At 47.7% G+C, this 21722-nt stretch overlaps 1 protein-coding gene across 6 annotated transcripts in view; it reads left to right on the top strand.

Moving 5' to 3' along the window:
• The window catches only part of LOC147732719 (mitogen-activated protein kinase kinase kinase 5-like), a 1007398-nt gene that overhangs the window by 220834 nt on the left and 764842 nt on the right, over positions 1 to 21722 (top strand). For 4 of the 6 annotated variants that reach the window (XM_086957268.1, XM_086957267.1, XM_086957273.1 and 1 more), the window contains 4 exons: positions 17696 to 17855; positions 19476 to 19737; positions 20404 to 20511; positions 20628 to 20680. In XM_086957268.1, coding sequence (XP_086813394.1) covers positions 17696 to 17855; positions 19476 to 19737; positions 20404 to 20511; positions 20628 to 20680 — 583 coding nt within the window. The remainder of the gene's footprint in view (positions 1 to 17695; positions 17856 to 19475; positions 19738 to 20403; positions 20512 to 20627; positions 20681 to 21722) is intronic. The other 2 variants (XM_086957271.1, XM_086957270.1) reach the window with 1 other exon arrangement.

Raw genomic sequence — 21722 nt, 5'->3', positions numbered from 1 at the left:
ACACACTGAGCTTTATTGTCGAAGGAGAGTGCATCCATTAGGATTGAACTTAGCATTGGCACTACGACACCCAGGAGGCTGTTCGCGGCCACGCCCTTGACAGGGCAGGTGTGGGAGATTTAAATTGAGCAGCAACTCCTTCGAACTCGCTAAGCCACAGAAGAAGAGAGCGTGCTAGGCTCTCGAAACGCGTCTGGCATTTTGGCAAGTAATTGAACTGAAAGGCTTTTTCTGTCTGTTGCTGCACTGGCATGCTGTATTAAAACGAGTGTTTCAACTAAACTTCCGTGTGGCCAGTCTACTTTTTCAGCTCCTGGACTTGTGTTGGATGTATATATATATATATGTATATATTTTTTCAATCAAAGCCCTGGCGCTCAGGCGGGCACACGACGTTGTCCTGCACTTGACAGTGTTCTCTGCCTCGTTGCCGCTCGCTTTCAGTCCTCCTCATTTACACATGCTCGACGCGTTTCGAGGCAATCGCGCCTCTTCTTCATGAGCCAAACATCCAGGCACTGAATTGGCATCACCTATTTATTCATTGTTTAATTGAAACTGCCTTTAGTGGGCGTGACTTGGTTCTTTTCTGTCATGTTGCATGCTGGTTTTTGCAGTTCGTTAGGTGAGCTCCTAGTGTTATACCTTAGTAGGTTCAGTGTCTTGCTGTCGATTTAATGCTTGTCATATGTATATATATATGTGCGTATATGTATATATCTGTGTGTATATGTATGTATGTATGTATGTAATACCCTGACCCTCTAGGTCTCTTGGGGTGGGGAGGCAGAGGGGCGTCTCACAGGGACCCTGCAGTGCCAAAATAACTTTTACAATTTTTTTAATAACATGCTTCTCTATCAGCCCAAAGGTGCACCAGGTCCCGGGAACATTATGCAAATAAAGGAGGGGCACATGTGAACCCCCTATGGGCTCATTATGCCCCAGGGCCACCACCTCCCTGGGACTTCTTTACAAAGCAATGCGGGTGAGGCCTGTACGGCCCGCCCCAGGGAACTACCACCTCCTGGGTGCTTTAAATAATGTGGGGGGACACACAGTCTCCCTGCCACACCCCAGGGGCCAATTGTAATAAAGGGGGGGGGAGCTTCACAACTCTCCTCCTGGAGCAAATAGTGGCCCTGGGGACTGCAATCCCTCAGGGCCAGCTGTTTGCTTTGGCTTGTAGGGAGCTTTATCGCTCTTGCCAAGCCATAGTAAACTGTGTCCGCTTCTAGCAAGCGAGAACATAAAAAAGGCTTTTACTTGCTAGAAGCTTTGCACAGTTTCTTTGACCGAGGGAGCTGCATGTTCAGCAGCTTCTTCTCTGTCCAAGTGATGCAAGCTTCTGCAGGAGGCGGGAAGCCAGCAGGGACCTGGTGGCCCTAAGGCTCTCCCCGCGGTCCCCAACATAATTATGTCTCCTGGGTGGGACTAGGGCACCCAGAAGAGAGGCTAGAGAGGAGGACCACTGCTTTTATTCTTAAAAAAAACAAATACATTTTTAAAGAAAGCCAGGCAGCAAAACAGCCCGGGGTCATGCGTCGCTCCCCATTAAAAAATGCCGGGTCCTGAGGGATGGGGTCCCTGTGGTCCAAATCAGCCCCCCCACCCTTTGATAAACAATAACATTAAAAAAATTCAGACCGGCAAGTCGGTGGAGGTCCTCACCCCCTATCTCCACCAGTCTGAAACGTGCCTCCTGGCGCAGTACTGGTTGAGGGATGAAGTGAAGTCTTCTTCGCTCCAGAGAGTCCTTGGGGGCTACCAAGCCCTCCTGGTACCTCCAGTAAGTCCCTCCGAGCCTGATTGCTGACAGGACTCCGGAGGCCACGCCCCCTTTCTCCACCCCTCTGCCAACATGCCTTCTGACACTATGCTGGTTGAGGGATGAAGTCCCCTTGCCTATAGATAGTCTTTGGGGGCAGCAAGCCCTCCTGTTACCTCCAGTAAGTCCGACACAGTAGGAATTCTGAGAGCTGGTTGGAGGAGCCCTTCCTTTCTTCCACCACTCTGCAAAAGCCACTGCTAGTTCGAAAACATTAGAAATTCACCTAAACAACCAAAGATTATAAGGACTTTAGTGTTGGGCTCAAGTTCAGAAATTATATGTACCTGAGCTATAACTATAACTTACGCTCCTGCAATGCACTGTTTGACTTCACGTATTACATCACTCATGACATGGTCAGTGACATCACTGATGACATCATCCACAGAACGACTCCCACACCCATTCTCACCCCCATACAACCTCTATGCCCACTTCCACACAACGTCTCACATACCCACTTCCACACAACCACTCACATATCCACTTCCACACAACCACTCACATAGCCATTCACAAACCCACCCACTCACTCCTCCATAGAAGCACTCACACACCCACCCACTCACTCATACAGCCATTCATACAACCAGTCACTCACCCTGACTTATCAAATGACATCGCTGATGACATCATTCAGGGATTTCTGGTGTTTTCTAAAATATTCTGAGTGTTAAAGATATATACTAAGATACTACAAAACTTTTTTTTAAATGGGTACTACTTAAGAGTAATACTATTTGTAACACATTATGTGAGTGGCTATGTGACTGTATGCCTCAAAGTGTGAGTAGGTGTCTGAGTGCCTCTATAAATTTGAGAGTGGCTGTATGGGTGAGTGTGTGCCTGTCAGTGACTATAAGTGAGTGAGTACATGTATTTGTATCTGCCCCCGTTCTAATAGAAAACAAATCATGCAAGAATGGATGGGAATCAGTGGCAAGGTTGTGCAGTGGATTGAATCACACCTGGTCAGTTACTAAATAGATGTAAGTTTAACTTTCTGTCATATCCATCTCTTCTTCAACAAGGAGCTGCTCAATGTTTAATCCTTTCCCGATGCTTTCAAATATGGACATGCACCCCTTCCGTTCCCTTTTGATAAAGTCCACTATCTATTTTGATGAACCTCCACTTTATTTGAGTCTCCTCTGTGGATGATCTAGCTGGTCTGGCAAATGCCCTAGAGGACATAGTCATGTATGTCACACATTGTCTTAAACTGAACCACCAGATGGTGGAGATTTGCTCTTCTCTTCAGAAAGACACCATGGCATGGCACAGTATAGTACAGCCTGATGTAATGCTTCTAAGCTGTTTAACTGCAAGCCCTCCATTTTTGAATGAGAAATATCATTGAGCTTTATTCTGGACATAAACCAGAATGTGCATAACCAAATTAACTCTTTAGCAAAAAGAGCCCAATATCAAAGTAATAAAGTTGGTTATTCCAGCTGCAGGCTTCACAAACGTAGTTTCAAGTTTAGTCATTAATAGAATCTGCTAATTCAATCCCTACTGCAAAATCAACATTTTGCTCTGTCCTCTGCATCAGGCGCCAGAAGATCCAATCACATTTCTTCAGTGCTGCTCACTCTAGAATGGCTTCTTCTAGAGACTAGAAACTGATTCAAGTTGACCTACATTGTTCATGAGGTTATGCAGTAAGAGACCGCCAACTACCTGACACACAAACTAGTCCTCTGATGTTCCAGACTCGTCGGAGCACAGACTTTCTTCCTATAGAAAGCAACTCTAACCAAAAAGTATGAACTCTGAAATTATGTAGTCTGTCACATTATTCCTCTAACCAGCTGTTTGCTTCTAGCAGCTCTTCCATTTATGGCCTGGTGCAAGCAGGCTTATAGGGATGTGACTACCTCCCTTTTGTTTCCGCTTAGTGCTGATTGCTTCTATATTATCTTTTATACCCCATAGTATACTTTATGGTTAATCAGATTGATATACATTTTACACTGAAACTGTATACTTATGTTCTTGTGTAAATTGTGCAGATGCCATGATCAGTCTGATTCACGCTATGCAAGTCTGGACATACATCTTTGAAGGTTGTTCACTGGACACCGTGAATAGTTTTATTTCTGATCAGAACTTAGGCATACTGCCTGTGTTCTGGTGTATCAGACCACTCTTCGACCAATGAGGCCGCACTTGTGATGTCCCCCTCATTTTCCTATAATGGTATGTGTATCAATAATGAATGATGGGATTTAAGTGCCGGCAGTAAATGGTGATCGGAATGGAGTGTCCCTCACCTTTTCCTTTTGTCCTAAAAATACCATAATCCCAATTTGAATCAACAAAGTTACTTTTGCTGCACTAAATGTCAGCAGTCCGCATTATAAGAACACACTGCTCTTCTAGCAGATATGAGATATAACAATGGTAGCAAATGCTATGTTAACAGTCTCCATTATAAAAGCGCAGTTATTTCTCCGTAGACTGAATACATAATTTTTGTCAAATGCTGTTTTTTCTGCTTCTTGAGATATATCTCTTAAAGGTGCTTGCTTTCTGCATTTGGATTGATGATTCAGGTTTGGCACAGTGATATACCTATAACTATTCACTTCGATCATGGCACAGAGATGTTGGAAACAGATGAAAGACTGCTTTGAGGACAAAAAACTGTACTGGCTGTAGTTGAAGCATCCACTGAACAATATTTTTTTACTTTATTGCTCGTTGTGGGTCTGAAGCTGCAAACTGAGTGTCCCCTGACAAAACATTTCTCCATGACTGGTGCTCAAGCATGTTTTTCAGACTGTTGCCAGAGAGAGTGTGCCTCTTGATCAGCCGGTGTTGGCACACCTATTTTAAAGGCCAATCAATTATTTCTGGTTTTAGGTTCACAATGTCTTTGGGGTGAAGCCTGTAATTTACAAAATCTTTTAAAAAAAATTAAATATAGCACTTTCTCGCCATATCCCTCTACCTTCCCAGCTTTCGGAACGCACCTTTCATAGGTTCGAACTTGTTTGGTTTGAGCTTCTGTAAGAAACTGGCTCTATATATACTATACCAAAATGAGGTATAGTGTGTATAGAGTCCAAGTGTCCTCAGAGGTAGGCAGAGGTTAAAGTTAGATAGAACCTTACTCTCTAATAGTGGTAGCTTGGTCGAGCAGTAAGGCAGTATCAGAGGACAGTGTTAAGCATTTGATGTACACTCAGTCAGCAAATTTATTTACACACTCAAGAACAGAACTCTAGGCCAATTGTTTTTGAATCAAAATATAATGTTTATTTTTAGAACCAAGCAAGCCTGGCACAGGTAAGCATTAAATACTTTTCAGTAATAATTTACTGGATATGCAGTAGTATGCAACACTTAGCAAATACAGTACGTTGGAATGAATAGGCGTTTTCAACAAATTGCAGTCAAGTTACTTTTATGTAACTTTTTCTAACTCCATGCTGGATGCCTAGATTCAGGACTGGGACATGTCCTGCAAACAGGTGAGAAAACACATTTTGGTCATTTGTACGATTTTTAACGAATATCTAGTTTTTAAAACTCCACGCTTTAGTCGTTTTTTGGAAGGAAAATTGTCAGTGTTATCCTATGGAGGAAAAACAGGTTATCGGTTTGCAGGTAAGTAATAGACTGTGGGAGTCAAGGTTCTGGGGTTAGACTCCGGGGTCCCCCAGGGTCAGTGATGCAATGAGATTGCACCCTCAGCGGCACTAGGGCGGCCGGGTGCAGAGTGTTGAGGCCCAATGTTATCCTATAAGGGATTGGGGTCTCCGGTTGGTGGCTGCTGGTGAGCAGGCCACGAGGCTGTGGGAGTAAAGCTCCTAGGGTTTAGCTCAGGGCAAGTTGGGGACCAAAGTAGCAACAAAGGTGCACCCTCAGTGGCACTAGGGATGCCGTGTGTAGGGTGCTGTTTTGAGGTCAGGTGCCCTGTTGTTTTCAACTGAGAACTTCCAGTACAAAGAAACACTGCAGGCTCGGGGATGAGGACCTTCTGGGTGTGATCACCACTTCAAGAGGTACGTTGGAATGTCGAGGGTTGGTTAGGCACGTTGGTTTTGGCACACAAGGCCGTGGGGCATCGTGTGCAGCGGTTCCTTGGGACGTCAGATTTTCTTACCCGCTCTGGTGGCTGTAAGGGAGGTCCTCTGGATTGAGGCTGTAGGCGTCGGCTGGAGGCTCGAGGCAGGTCAGGATTCGCCGGATCTTGGGTCAGGATCGCTGGGGTGACCTCTTCGTGGTGTTTTTCCACTGGAGCTCGGGCCGGGTTTGTTGTTGCAGAGTGGGCTGGATTCGCTGTGTCTGGCTGGCACCAGAAGCTGCAGTTTCAACAAGTCCGGTGTTCACGGGAGAGTCAGTCTTTGAAGTGAAGGCAGGCAGGTCCTCCGTGGTTTTTGAGGTTACTGGCTGCAGGACACACCGGGATTTCGTAGGAGCACGTTCGAGGGGAGACGGGCCTGGGGCCAAGTCAATGGGTGTAGTCCTCTTGTTAGCTCTGCACGGCTCTTAAGTCCTTATTCTAAATCTTCTTTTCTTGCCGTTTCTGGATCTGAGGAAGGAAGGTTTAGGGTGCCCCTAAATACTAAATTTAGGGGTGGTACAGGTAGGTAAAGGGCAAGAACCAATGGGTCCCTTTCCTGGGTTGTTTACACCCCCTATTCTGCCACTCTCTAGTGGGAGCGGGCAGGAGCCTGTGCTTGGTTGGCTGGGTCCCCCCATCCTCAAGATGGCGGGACTCGAGGTTGTGCTTCACCTCGCCTCCCCCACTCGAGGGGTGGAGTTGGTAGAGGTGGGCACACCTCTCTTCCTCACTTGTTTTTTCCCACCGGCTCTCCCGCCCAAAGTGGGGGGTAGAACCCGTGGGGACCAGTTGCTGAAAGCAACAAATAGTCTGGAGAGGCTCGCAAAGGCTGCATGCCTTTGAAGCTTCTCCTTCGTGAACCCTGCCCTTCCTGTGGGAGGTGGCTTGGTACCTCGTCCCAGGATGTGCATTGTTTCAGGCCCCTGAGAGCAGCAGCTCTCGACCCACGGGTCCAGGAACATGTCTGGTGGTGGCAGCCTAGGCAGCCACTCAGTCAGGTCACTAGAAGTTGGTCGAGTTTCATGGGGGCATCTCTAAGATGCCCTCTGTTGTGCATTTTACATTAAATCCGACACTGGCATCAATGTGGGTTTAACGTGCTGGGACGTTTGATACCAAACTTCCCAGTCTTCAGTGTGGCCATTATGGTGCTGTGGAGTTCTTAATGACAAACTCCCACCACCGAATACTCTTAATGGCAGCACTGCACTTACAGTGCCCAGGAGTGGACTTGGGCACTGCAGGGGTACAGGGTTCATGCTCCTGTATCCTCACCACTGGCATAGGGCACACAGCTAGAGGGGTGACTGATGTATGCCAGGGCAGTGGTTTGTGGGCATGGTACACAGGGATGTGTGCCATGCTGACTCTTCACTTTGTTCTGCACCAAGACACGCAGCCTGCAAAGACAGTGTGTGAGTGTCAGGGTACAGGGCCTCTAAAGGTGGCACAATAAGTGATGCAGCCCTTAGAGGTCTTCTCTGGTCACAGTGACCTGGGTACCTGTGGTACCATTTAACAGGGTCTGACATGTGGCTAGGGATGCCAATTGCGTTTAGGCTTCAATGCAGTTTCAGGGAAGGAACATAGGCCCTGGGTACCTGATTGGCAGGAGCCCAGGGCACACTCAAAGAACATCAGCAATTCAGCAAAAAGTGGGGGCATACCATGCAAGAACGAGGGCACTTTCTCACAGCTTCAGATAGTCCCCTCTTTCTGGTGGCTTATTTGTGGCTTATTTTCCCTACAAGTGGCCTCAGACTATTTGCAGTCTTCAGTGTAAAGTTTTTCCTGGGTGCAATAAGGGAAGCGCCCTTCGCAGTCTTGTAGTGTGGTATGTGCTGTATCACCTTCACTACTTCTCAGGTATAGAGAGTGGTTTCCCTTGTGTTGCAATGAATCCTCTGCATTTCTGAACAGCCCTGTGTTTTTCTTCTCAGAGGTAGTTGGATATTCAGCACCACTAGAGATACTGCCATGTTACATATGAGACATGAGCTGGGCTTAGATGTCGGGCAGGGAGTATTTCCAAAAGTGTGTTGCTTTCTAAGACCAGCTCTTTTGTTATCCCAAGCTATGAGAGACAGACTTTTGGCAGCATAGTAATATAGTACAAGTAAAGGCATCTTTACCTATACTGCGATGGCTGTATGGCCTACCAACTCCTTTCATGACAGTCTCCTGTAACTGGGGACCGTTCCTTCTATGACGTTTGGGACGTGCATTAAGAATGCCTGCAGATGTATGTGTGTGGGGGCGCTTTTATGTCTGCCTGAAGGATAAATGGCAGAGTCCATTTGTAATGGCTCACCCCTTCCTCCCCAGGATTGGAGGAGCTGGTTGAACTTCAAAAGATCAACGCCAGCTGACTGGTCATTTGTGGCCATCAGGGGAAGTAAACGTATTGGCCTTTTCTGCCATTACTTTGTTCACACTTGGAGATGTAGCAACCTAGCTGGGCATGTGCTACTCTGCAGGAGAGACACCAACATGATCTAATGAGTAGGACTGCTGCTGCATCACCAGTTTCCGTACAGATGGACGTAAGTCCAGGAAAGATTAGCTGAAATGTTTTGCCAAAAGAGTAGAAAGGAAAGAAGCAGAAGAGAAAGGTGACATTTACTTGCCTGCATGAAGAGCTAGAGTGCCCTTGCCTGGAGTCACTGATCTGCCTCAGTCAATGGTCAAAGCCAATCTGCTGAAGGACCTGCTTGCTACCTTATTCACAGACTGACACTTCCCTGGAGACACATAGTGCCCCAGACAGCTGCACTTTAGAAGCCACACTGCAGATTGGTCTATGAGAGACACCATCGCCTTCAGTCATGAAGGTGGAGCGTGCTCTGTCCATTGACTCTTCCTGCCTCAGAACTTGATTTTCCATCCATCGTACGGGTCCTGATTTCCACCCGTTACCCGGAATCTTATCACATCGACATAAGGAAGTTGTCCTTATTCTGAAACCCTTGTAATTTGTTTCCTAGCTAATGCATTTCGGGATATATTGTGTTTTGAACTCCTAGTCACAACCCCAAGACCAGTCCAGCAGTCCTTTGCCCACTGGAACTTCATCTGCCCATTATGGATGGCTCCTGCACCAGCAACTCTCAATAGTGAACAGTGACTTCTGAGATGGAGTCCCAAAAATACACCATCACCTAAGGTACACCTAGTATGAACTGGTATCTTAGCCAGCCACTGGCCTTTCTGTAGTTCTGTGGGTAGAGAACTATGGACTCCAGAGATTGTGTTTCGAATTCTGGGAATCAGTGATTTTTTTTGTTGTAAATATATTTTTATTGCAGGAATTAGTTATAGTTACACATTGGTCAGTAATAAGGCAATCGGTGATGATAACACCAACGGTGAAGTAACATTGATACACGGCCATTCAGCCCACAACCCGGAGGTCGGGCGGCAATTTATGCTGAAGTGATGCATGCGGGTCCAGCGGCCTTCTAAATATGACCAGTTATAAATTAAAGTTTCACTTCTGCTTTTCTAAAAGAAAGAACCCCCCCCCTCCAACTAAACAAAACACACCCAGAGGTCTAGTGTCCAAGTAGCTGGTTCAGTAGGCTAACAGTACATCAGGAAGCATATAATGCTCCCTCCTCCCTCTGTCTCCCTCCCCCGCCATCGGTGCTTAGGTAGATGTGCAAAGAGCGTGTGGTAGGAGACATTACGCATTGTGACTGGAATGCTGTGCGCTTATTGCATTACGGGGACGCAGGCTGCTCATCGGCATCACTATCGGTGTCACTAGAGGTGTTGTGATCGTGCAGGGCCTGCACCAATGTCTCCCACGCCTGTGCTGATTCTAGTACCTTCTCATTCTGCTGCCGCCTCGCTAGCTGATACCTCAGGGTGCTCTCTCCCTCAGCCCATTTAAGAAATTCATTGCGCCATTTTGTGCCCGTTGGACCAACTCGTGCCTTCCAGTGTCAAGTTATTTCCTGTTTCGCCAGGAGTAGCCCCATGTCAATAAATTTACTGGTAACTTTGTTTTTGGGGGTATGAGGAAACCAGTGCAAGATCCCAACCGCAATGTCGAATTGTAGGGACCGCTCCGTAACCCTGTTAAGGGTGTCCCCTATCAATGTCCAATATGAGGACAAAACGGAGCAGGACCATAGCATGTGAATAAGGTCATCCCCAATCGTCCGGCATCTAGGGCAGACCGCAGTGTCAGAGGCAAAGTATTTTTGTATCTTCTCCGGGGTCAGGTATGCGCGGTGCAATATGTAAAAGTGAACCAATTGGAACCGAGCGTTACGCGTGCTCTTCCAGGCCCGGCGCATCAGCTGAGCCCACGTGGTCTCCGGGATGTCCCTCCATATGTCTGCCTGTTTCGGAGTGAACTGGAAGACAGAATCGCCGCGTACTTCGCGGAGAACGAGGGTACGACTGGTGCAAGGGCCACAGAATGGGATGCCTTTAAAGTGGTAGTTAGGGGCTATTGCATCACGAAGAAGGTGGGGATGCGACGGGTCCTTCTAGAGGACCTTGGTAAAGCTGATCGGAAACTTCGCGAGATGGAGCTCCTCCGTCCCCGCCGCCCGGAGCTTCAACAACAGACTGCGGCGGCAAAGGAAGCTGTAGCTGTTGAAGTTGAACGGCTACGGAGTTTTGACTACAAGGCTTATCTGACCAGGTCGCTCGCGGAGGGTGATAAATCGGGAGCGCTCCTAGCTTGGCTGGCTAACCCTATGAGGCGCACCTCGTAGTCCTGAGTGTGTCCAATGGAGGTAACCGCTCGTTAACCATCCTGGAGTACAAGCACGTTACAGCTTTGATCGTTCCCGCCACCATCATGACCTATTGACATGCCGCTGACGTCTGTGGTTCTTCAAAACCATTCTGCCAGTGCGCTTGGAGTGCCCTCGTGACCGCCGCATGGAGCAAGAAGTCGCCCCGGGGGATGTCAAAGCGGTCTAGAATCGTCTGGAAAGGCAGCAGCACTCCATCCTCATAGAGGTCACCTATGATCTGTATGCCCGCGTCCTCCCAAACCTGTAATTGTGACCAATTTCCACCATGCGGTAATGCAGTGAGCATCCCAAGTGGGATTTCTTGGGGCGTAGGGTGTTTCATTCCCGACTTGCGTTGCACCCGGTTCCAGCACGATCTAATAGTGCGTTCCTCCTGTGTGAGGTCCCTCAGAGCCAACCTCTGTTGCAGCGCAATATAGGAAAGAACGTGTCTGGGTATACCCAGCCCCCGCTCCTCCTCCGGACCCCGAAACTCCCTAGCTATCTCCTGGGTGTAGGTCTGTAGTTGGGCGGCCAAGTAATACGTTTCAAAGTTGGGTACAGCTAACCCCCCCCTCCGCTTTAGGTCTTATTAGGGTCTTAAGCGCAACTCTGCGCCGGCCCTATCCCCAAAGGAAAGCCACGAGCAGTGAGCTCAAGTTCCGGAAGACAGCCGGTGGGATCCAGACCGGAAGCGTCCTGAAGTAATATAGTAGTCGGGGAAGCGCCACCATCTTCAGCAGTGCTATACGTCCTGCCACCGATAGCGGCAGGGTGGCTCAGAAGGACATGCTACCCTTTAGTACCCGGACGCATCGGGAAATGTTGCCCTCTAGGATGTCAGCAGGGCTGTGTTAGACGTAAACCCCCAGATATTTGAGGCAGATAGGCGCCCATCTGATCGCCCTAGGAGTGTCTGGTTGGGGCTCTCCCCCGCGAACCGGGAACAGGCAAGTTTTCGACCAGTTCACCCTGAGGCCCGATATCTCACCGAAAGCAGGTAGTGGGGTAGTGTCCGGTGACATCCTACTGCGGTACAATTCTTCATAGTAGCTCACGAAACAACTAAGGATTTCGTGTTGGGTATAAACCTCTATGCCCTACGCATCCCGCATAGCTACCGTGGGAGAGGTGCGCCTCGTAGGGTTAGCCAGTCAAGCTAGGTGCGCTCCCGATTTATCACCCTCCGCGAGCGACCTGGTCAGATAAGCCTTGTAGTCAAAACTCCGTAGCCGTTCAACTTCAACAGCTACAGCTTCCTTTGCCGCCGCAGTCTATTGCTGAAGCTCCGGGCGGCCGGAAAGGAGGAGCTCCATCTCGCAAAGTTTCCGATCAGCTTGACCCCAACCCACCCCACATCCAGTTAACCAACAGTCCTCGCAAAGATTCAACCCCCTCAACCCCCACCGCCTCCCCCTCCGTTGAAACTGGCTCACCTGAGGTCACCCTTGGCCATCGAGGAGGCCCTCTGCTGTCTCTGGAGTTATCACAGGGAGGTTCACACTATCAGTCTCGGAGTCCTCCGTGTCTGTGTGGCCCCCACCTCCGCCAGGCTCCGAGTCTTCAGTTATGGGTCCACCTTGGGAGCCTGACATGCTGGATACCATCTCCAACACCCCCCGCCGTTCCGCTGTAGTCTCCACTGTCGAGGGTCGGCCAAGTCTGCCTCGGCGATTCCGTATCCTCTTAGACCTCCGTTGTAGGCCTACCTCCGAGGTAGTCGAGAAGGAGGACCCAGGTCCATCTTTGCTAGCTCTGTACAGTTCAAGCCAGTTACACGCTTCATCCGGGGTATCGAAGAATTTGGTCATACCATCCAGGATGATGCGGAGTCTTGCCGGAAATAGCAAAGAATACTGGATGCTCTCAGTTCTCGTTTGATCGCTAAGAAGGAGGCTCGCCTCCGCTGGGTCTCATAAGTGTAATCTGAAAAAATGTTCACCCTACTGTTTGCCACCTGGTGCGGTCATTCAGTCTGGCGGCATTGAGAAGCAAATCTCTGTCGCGTAAATGTAGCAACCGCGCCACCACCGGACGTGGGGGTCGGCCTAGTTGCGGCGGCCTAGACGGCACCCTGTGCTCCCGTTCTAGGGTGTAAAAGGAGAGCCCCTCAGGTGCCACCACCGTCCTGAGCCAGTTCTCTAAGTAGGCCACCATGTCACCACCTTCGATTTTTTCCGGTAGGCCCACCACACGAATGTTGTTCCTTCTATTGCGCCCTTCCGTGTCCTCTGCTCTTCTCTCCAGGGCATCTATGCGGGTCAGAGCGTCCTTCATGGGGGCGGCTAAAGTTTTTTGCGCAGGTTCTAGGATTCCAACTGAGCTCTCTACTTCCTTGACTCTGTCCGAGAGCTTGCTGTGGTCCGCCCTGAGCAGGCCCAGGCTCGTCGCGACCTGGGCAATGTCTTGTTGGAGGGCCGACCGCATATCAGTTATCGGTGCCAGGATCCTGTCGAGTTGTTGCTGGAGGTGTGGACTCCCCAACATCTCCGGGTCCAATCGATCCTCTTTATCAGGCGCCTCCACGTCTGAGGCAGCCTGAGTGCCACCCTTAGTACTCTTCGGCTTCACCATGGTGGCCGCGGTCTCCAGCGGTGGACCTGGTGGTCGCCCAGTCAAGGGAGGATCAATCGGAATTCCTTCGACTCCTGTCGAAAGACCCGTGCTGATGCGGACCGCTAACCAGTTTCCAGTGTGGCGGCAGGAGATATCACTACTGCCCGTAAGCCAGGCGCACAGAACTGGGTGCTCGCCCAAGCAGGTTCATCCAACCCCAGAGAGCATAGGAGTCCAGTTATAACTGTGTTTCCGCGGGCTCGGCGAGGTCGCCGGGATCAGGCAGCAATGGCGTCCGTCGCTGATGCCACGTGGCGCGGGCACACAACGAACCGTCTCCCCTGCCAGGCCGTAGTGGCAATGGGCCGGGCGAAGGCCGGCAGCACTCCCCCTGGAAGCAAAAGGGCGGAAGGAGGGGGGGGGGGGATGGGGGGGAGGGTCACTATCAGGCAGTAGCGCACAGCCGGGGTCTTCGATCTCTTCGAGTCACCGACTCCTTTGTCATCAATTGGTTCGGCCTACGTGAATATGGTGGCTAGGCCGATCCCCGTCCGACCACTCTCTCTGCCCCTCAATATTCGGGCTGGACTCAGGCCTCTTCCAGTGTGGTTCAAGTGGGCCCACACGCCGCCGATTCCAAGGATCGAGGTGGCGGAGGTCGGTGTCGTCTCGGGTAGGACGAGGTGTCGAGCAGCTCCCCCTTCTCTCGGCGACTTCGTGGCGTGTTCCGGGCCCGGCCGAGCGGCGGTCTCGATGGACACAGTTTGGAAAATTCATCGGCGCCTCCATTCGCTCAGGCAGTCTGCATTAGCTTCGTTCCTCCATGAGGGGAAGGAAGAAGGTGTCGCCGGAGTCGCCGGTCCCCCTGGGTCTCCGGGCCGCTTCAGGACCACGGAGATGGAGCAGGCGCCATCTTGAGCTCCGCGCCGCTTGCCCTGTGGGCTCCCGTTCACCTCGATCGGGTCTCGCTACAGGGCTCCAAAGTCGCCCCCGGCTCATCACTCACTGCACTCCACGATCTGGGGGTCGGGGTGCCCGCGTCGCCCGGGGATCAGGATTAATGGCGGCTCGATTGCGGAGCTGAGCGCTCAGGCGACCTCCACCATCGGCGCTCTAGCTACGCCCCCTCTGGGAATCAGTGATGAGGTATCTGTTCACCCTCCTCCTTGGACACAACCACCAGAGACCCCAAGATGAAATGTGATGTAAATGTTTAAAAAAGGGCAGGCACTTAATTTAATTTGGGCTTTGGGTTGTGTAAGCTTCCTTTGACATCTTTCGGGTTTAATAGCACATCCTCTGGATGTTTACTGACCAGATTCCTATGTCCGAAACCAAACTAAATCCCTACATACTAAAACTAGGATTACCGTTTCTTTTTACCCGATAGTGGACCAGCTAGAAGACTTTGTGTTCTCACCTCAAGTGGTAACAGACAAGAGCCCCGCCCATAGGATAACCATGGCCACAGGACTTGACTTTTTGGTTTCTTACTGAAATGGATAAAAAAAGTCTTCTGCTTCTCCGGTACGTGGCACTGAGAAAGGTTGGCCTTTTAGTTACTTCTCTCTTTGTGGGTAGTCTCATATGCTGAAGCTTAAAACCGTCAACAGTGGTTCTCCAGAAGCAAGGACCGTATCTATTTCTGCTACAGCAAACAAGTCCCTCCTTCACGTTTGTAGAACTCTGGGTTTTACTAATTAGTTCTTATCACAGAATAATATCAGTTTCTCAAAACAAAATCACACTAGGGAGAAAGGAAAGAAGGGAAAGGTAGAAATGTGGAAAACTTTACTTAATAAAGGGCACCCATGCATTCTGTACCCATTCCCCAGACTACTGCCAGACAAGATACCGTAGCACAGTCTCCCAAAACAGCTACAGATTTTTCTTTAGTGTAGTCAAGAAAGTAATACAAAAATACGCTATCACGCCTTAACAGTCCTTACTTGCATGTGTATTATAATTTACCCAAAATAGGCACACCTGTTAGTAAATGTTTCTATTTTCACAGCCTTGTCATATAAAATATGCTTATAATATGTTGTATTTTGGGGGTTGTAAAGCATGTAGCTGACCCAGCGATGGGGCTTCCCAGCCCTGGACCCTGAGGACATACGAGCTGCAGCTGCCGGCACCTAATGATGTAAGGGAGGGCTAGATGCATTGGAATGTACATTTGAACGTGTTTAGTATTCTGATTTTAAATGTTTGAGGAAAAAGTTTTCTAAAGTTGTCACTAAGACAGCCATTTTAGTTTTCCTGAGGTGGTTTTTTTAAGCAGGTGAAAAAACAGGAAGGCCTACAGTTGTAATGTAATAGTTTCAAGGACATTGCTCCAAGTAATGTATATCTTTTATTTTCAATATAATGTTTATAAAAAGTAAAATTACTGCGTTCCTGTCACTTTTAGGGGAATTAAGAAAGTCTGTAAAATTATTTATCTCTCTAAAAATTTTGAATCCGTGCAGAAACCTTTTTTTAAAATGTTTAATAAATGTGCGGGGTAATGGTATATGTGGTAACGGTATGCGTGGTAAAAGTCATTTTCATGTGTCTCTTGGGCATGCGTGACAGTGGTATGCGTGGTAAAGACAAATGTGGTTCATACTTATTCGTGGTTTAGTCCTCGTTGTAAAGGCACGCGCAGTGAATGAATGCTTGACTCCATCGTACATCCACTACCATGGCTCTAGCTCAGGAGAAGATAACGAGGACCTATGGAGAGGTAAAAGATGGGTCTTTATAAGGTTCCTTTACAGTGACTTCCCTGCAGCTGAATTACTGACCTATTCTCCTCATGAAGGGAGTGGTTTGTATTGGAGTGTTGATCTCCGGAGCTATGTGTACTTACTGAAACGTTTCATAATCTATCTCTGTAGGAGGTTAAGCCTGGATAAATGAAGTTCCATTTTTTTTGGAAGACAACTGTAGCATAAATAAACTAATTCTTTCGGACGACACTCATTTCCTTGTGATATAACCTAGTTTAACACTTAATATTCCTTACAGCAGGCATTAGACAATCTAAAGGACGAATGCTCTTAAGAATACAAATGCAGTAAAAATGTATATTTCTAACCTATATTTTAATTAAACAAATTATACGTTTGCTGCTCCCAAATTTTTATTTCTGCAGTGTAATTCTGCACAACAGTTCCACAAATTTAGGGGCCAATTACGATGTCGGACGGACCACCACTGATGGTTCACCCGACATCTGGTGCTACTGTCCGACCACCGCATTATGATGTGGGTGGTCGGAGGCAGTGGGCGGAGGGACCGACTGGCGCCTACTGTCGGTCGTAATGTAAAATACTCTACAATAGGGGCGGTGCCTGCTCATGCACCATGCTAAGGATTACAAAGTCCCTTTCTGACAGCCTTTCCATGGCAGTCCGACTGCCATAGAAAGGCTGTCAGACAGGGACTTTGGGGACCCTAGCAGGCCACCATGCCCCTAGGGCCTGTGCTTTCGGGCCAGGGGGGGTAGGGGGGTATCCATGGTGTCCCCCAAAACATCCATGCACCCTGTGCCAGGCACTAGATGGTGCCTGCTACGGGGTGCAGGGATGTTTCTAAACATGCCTTTTTGCATTGAGGCTCCTGCTGGAGCCCTTTTCTCGGTCGCAGCACAAACCTCAATGCAAAAAGGCATGTTTCCTACCCACCGCACGGCGGCCGAATGGTAATTTGGAGGTCTGGGCTGCCACCTACTTGTCGGGCAGTGCAGATGCCGAAACAATGTTCGTAGGGCACTCGCCCGACCGGCATTGTAATAAGGGCCATAGTGAGGGTTTCAGCTTCAGTACAATGTTAGAGTTGTAGGATTGGTCTGATTTTCTCGCAAATAAAAAATTTGGGAAGGGTGACGGGAAGATAGATTGTTATATATTTGATCACTATCTTAGCTTGTCAAGGTGAGAAAGAGGTGGGCCTGTATATCTCAGACAGCATAGAAAAGGAAAGGTGAAACTATGCTTGTAATTGTGTAGAAGTGACTGCCAGCAGGTTTAGGCAATCCGCAGCACTCCAGTATGACATGGATTTTGTGTATGCATTTTTGCTGTCTGAGTTCTTCAGCATTGCTCAACCTCTCAATAATTCATTGAGCTCATCAACACTGTCCACCCACAACTTAATTCACTGGGCTCACACCAGCGCTCTACCATCCCCCTTAGTTCTTAGAGCTCATTATCAATGTCCCATAAACGTCTTAAATCACTGAGCTCATAGCACTCTCCTATCATTCCCTTAATTAAGCTTATCAGTGCAGGCCTTCTTTCATCTCCATTTGCTGAACTAATCGCCTTACTTCGCGAAAGTGGTCAGCGATGACACATTGTCACAAAAGTTCACTAACCTTTCCATAGTTTTATCACACTGTCCTTAAATCATCAATAACTTATTGGGACCAGTGTGCTGAGTGTTTCTAACCTCCTCTATTTGAATATCATGACTAGTAATGATGGTAACCTACAGGTGTGAAGCTGAGCTGCCTGCTGGGCCGAAAAGGTAATCTGGAGAAGATGCAGCATTATTGGGATGTCGGTTTTTACCTGGGTGCTGGGATACTGGCAAATGACGGAAGCAAAGTTTGCCGAGCCTCAGAGAAGCTATACAAACTCAACCCTCCTGTCTGGTAAGGTAACAGGGTAGGCCCTGGTTGGAGCTGCAGCAAAGAGAAAAGTATGAGGGAAGAATGAAAGCATTATGTGTTGTGTTAGTATAAATGACTTCCTGCTATATTTGAATGGCTATTTCTCTAAGCCACCTCTTTCTTAAACCTCCTGCAGTTGGGTGACTGCAGGCAGTCTTTGTTTAACTCCAAGACCCCATCAATGTTAACCATTGCCTACACGACTTCCAGTCTGATTTCAGATCATTCTGCTGCATCGTAGATGTTGCTGTCCTGTCCACAGATGAAGGTGACTGCTGCCTGTAATATTGCTGTACCTCTTAGTTGCCTTCGACACAGTCTGCCATCTCCACATATACGCGTCCTGAAGTCTTGGTCACCGGCAATGCCCCTCAATGGTTCTCCTCCTACCTTTCTAAATGAAATCAGTTTGTTCACATGGCCACCTCCAGGTCACAAAAGATCGCTATCACACGGGAAGTCCCCCAAAGCTCAAACCTGTTCCTTATCTTTAACCTATACATGGTGCCTGCCAGAGTCAAGACCTGAGCCTTGATGGCTTTGAACCCCAGCTTTCACTAAATACCAACTCATTTGAATTCATCATAGTAGTCAACTTCACCTTCAAGGAGCACATTGCCAAAGAAATAAAGACTGCACGCTCTCACCTCTTGTAAAGAAAGTTAAACAATTTCTGCCTGAAATAGACCTCAGTACTGCTGTTGAAGCCCCCGTACTTTTGTATCTGTATGGTGGTAATGCCCTACTCCAGGACCTCCCAGACTCCATACTGGCACCCCTTAGGAATTTCCTACATGCTGCAGTCCATTTTATCCTGGGCTTGAAGCAATAGGATCACATCACTCCCATGTTGCTGGAACTCCATTGGCTCAACTTGCTGGCCCACACCATCTTCAAAACCACTTGCATCATTTACGTAACCATAATTACTTTCAACCCTGCTTATCTTGCGGTCAAACGCCCAATCTCTGGTAGATCTTGGCACACCCATAGCCAGACAGCAGACTAAAAGTTTAAAAAAGCAAGACAGCAGGCCTTTTCCATCTATGCACCCAAGTTCTGGAACAACATCCCTTTATCCATTAGGATGTTCCTAGTGCTGCTCCAAATGTGGAAAGAGTTGAAGAATCACCTCCAGAAAGATTGCTACATCACAGTGCATTAACCATCTGCAATCCAGCATCCTCTCCCCTTACTCGTTGACTTTATGCTAGTCTTTGACCCTGTAAAGCCCAACATTCCTTTTTGGCTAAGTTTGTGCTATAGAAATAACACACACACACACACACACACACACATGCACACACTCTCTCTCACTGACTCACCTCTTGTACCCATAGTTTCCTCTCAGATTCATTTCTCCACGCTTAGTCATTCTCTCAAAGCAAGAGTTGCTTTATGACGAAAGCAAAACTAAGCCACAATTCCAGAAACTCCCCTAATTAGTAAAAGAAAATCTTGGCAAACTGTGTAAAATGAATGATGAATGTACGCCTCTATACTTGCTCTAGTGTTTTTCCAGGCAGCACAACATGCTTGTTTTTCATCCTGCCTTCTCTCTTCTCTCATACCACTCTCTCATATCTCCCAACTCTGCTATAGGTACATCATGTCCGTCATGGAAACATTTCTTCTCTACAAACACTTTAAGAAGCCCTCATCCGACAGTGCCATGAATTCCGGTGTGGTGTCCCCATTTCAAGCGATTGCTGAGCGGGTTCCTCCTTTTATCACCACCCCGAACACAGCACATCCAGTCCCAGTAACCCTTGAGGGCACTAATGAGAAGCAGCAGCTATTTGATTTCTGGGTGGGCTTTCTGCAGCAGTCTTGCCAGCAATTAATCTCCACAGATAGCTGCCCGGTGAGGACTGGTGGTGTATTAAAGCATGGATTGCAGAGATTATGTGGGAGAACTAGGGCTAGGCGAATGTGAAGAAGAGCATGAGGTGTAGGAGGGTTCAAGTTGGTAGATCGGGTTAGACAATCTCAGGATCAGGTGTAGGAGGGTAGGAGAAGTGTCCCTAGTGAAGAGAGAGGAATATCTAGGATGGGATTTTGGAAATCTGAGACTGTACCAGGTCGTCTAGTGCTGTAGGATGGAGATGAGTACTTGAGTAAGTAGGATGGGAGTAGAGGGAAAGGAAGACAGACTTCTAATTTCCAGAGGCTAAAGGATCTAGTACCTGCAGTAAAAGTGGAAATAGATATTCTCATATTGTACAGGAGGGCTGGGTTACTGAGTTTGCTGTAAATTCTCTGAATAGTTGTAGGTATGGTGAGGGGCCGATTATCTTAAGCAGGAGCACAAGATCCTTGTGTGGTGTTTAGGCTAATTTAGGATTGCTTGGTTGTGCAATTCGAAGTTCATTGACAAGGAGCTGAAGGCCATTTGTATGGGGTGGGGTATGTGACGTGGCAAGAGAACCTCCATGGAGAGCGATGTTCCTCGTGGTGGAGTCGTTTTTGCAATTCCTGTGTACCCCTGTTATATAAATATATCTCCTCCTTAATGTTCTTCTGTTTGCAGGTTCTTATTCTGGAGATGACAAAGGTCTTCCAGCCCTCCTTGCTGACTGTGAAGAACAGCGCAACAGATCAGAGCTTGTCCCTTTGCCACATTTGCCCCTCCCAGGAGGTGAGAGGAGCTAAAGGTTTCATTTGTTTATTTTCAGTCCGCATCCAATAAGTTCCCTCAGTTTATATAGCCCATAGTCATGTCTCTCATTGAGTCTTAACTTTATATTTCTCCAGCAGAAAGGAATTACTAGTTGGATGTTCACACCTTCCTGTATTCGTGGAGCCAGGTAAGCTTTATTACAATGTGATAACCAGATCTCTCATTTTCTGTACCCTCTAAACACAAATCAATTGTTTAAATATTATGTGAGATCTGTTCTATGTGTACTACAACCCTTGTTTAGATGGCAGGAAATATGTACTGCGAATCAAAATTTTGCTTTGTAAGGGACAAGGAAGCAGTCTACTGTGATTGGTAGTAGTAAAGGCCAACCGAGGTATAAACTAATGAGCAATCCCATGCTTCTGTCAAATAATATCAGACAAATAGATTTTAAAATGTCACATAAGTATTTATATGAAAACAAATAACCTAATTATAAGGAGCCTAGTCAGTGGAGTTGCTAAGACATTACAAACCTGAAGTCAAAAGAAGCAAATGTGAGGGATTTATGAGAGAACGTTTCTGCAGTATTGAATCTCCCATAGATTCACATAGTTGAATGTTCCCCGTCGTCCAGGTGAGAATCCCTCAGTAATTATAACTAGTAGTATAAAGTCTTTCCTTTAGGTCTATTATTATTGTGTTTCATCATAGGATTGAGCAGCAATCCATATTGTTTTGTACATGACCAAATTTCAACCAAACAGAGCAGAGCTTGCACCCTGGTCTCTGTGCAGCGTCTCCTTCTCCGGTTTCATACCTCACATAGTGGAAAGGAATTCTCCCTGAGCTCTGCTCAGATTTTTCTTCATCACATCCACAATGGGGACAGTGACCTCCATGTGAGCGCTTATTTCATTCTATTCTATCTCTCCCTCCATATTTGACACATTCTGTCAGAGGGGTCAAAAAGGGCTTATTTCGCCCCTGTAACACATGTTACCCTCAAAGAGTTCTTATACTGCCTACACCTCAAGCCAAAGGACTTCAAGCACTGCACAACATTCTCAGCCAAAACCCTTAAAGTTAGCTAGGCAAAGCTTTTACTATGGCTCCAAAAGAATAAAGCTTCAGAAACTCCATACTCTGGAGATGAAGGACCCTGCCCTAAGGTCAAAGAAGCTCAAAAAGGGTCAGATCCAACAAGGACAGAACTGAACCACCCA

The sequence above is a fragment of the Lissotriton vulgaris genome, chromosome 2_1 (assembly GCF_964263255.1).
Source record: "Lissotriton vulgaris chromosome 2_1, aLisVul1.2, whole genome shotgun sequence".
NCBI lineage: Eukaryota > Metazoa > Chordata > Amphibia > Caudata > Salamandridae > Lissotriton > Lissotriton vulgaris.
The sequence above is the reverse complement of the archived record's forward strand: the minus strand, read 5'-3'. Positions and strand labels throughout refer to the sequence as shown.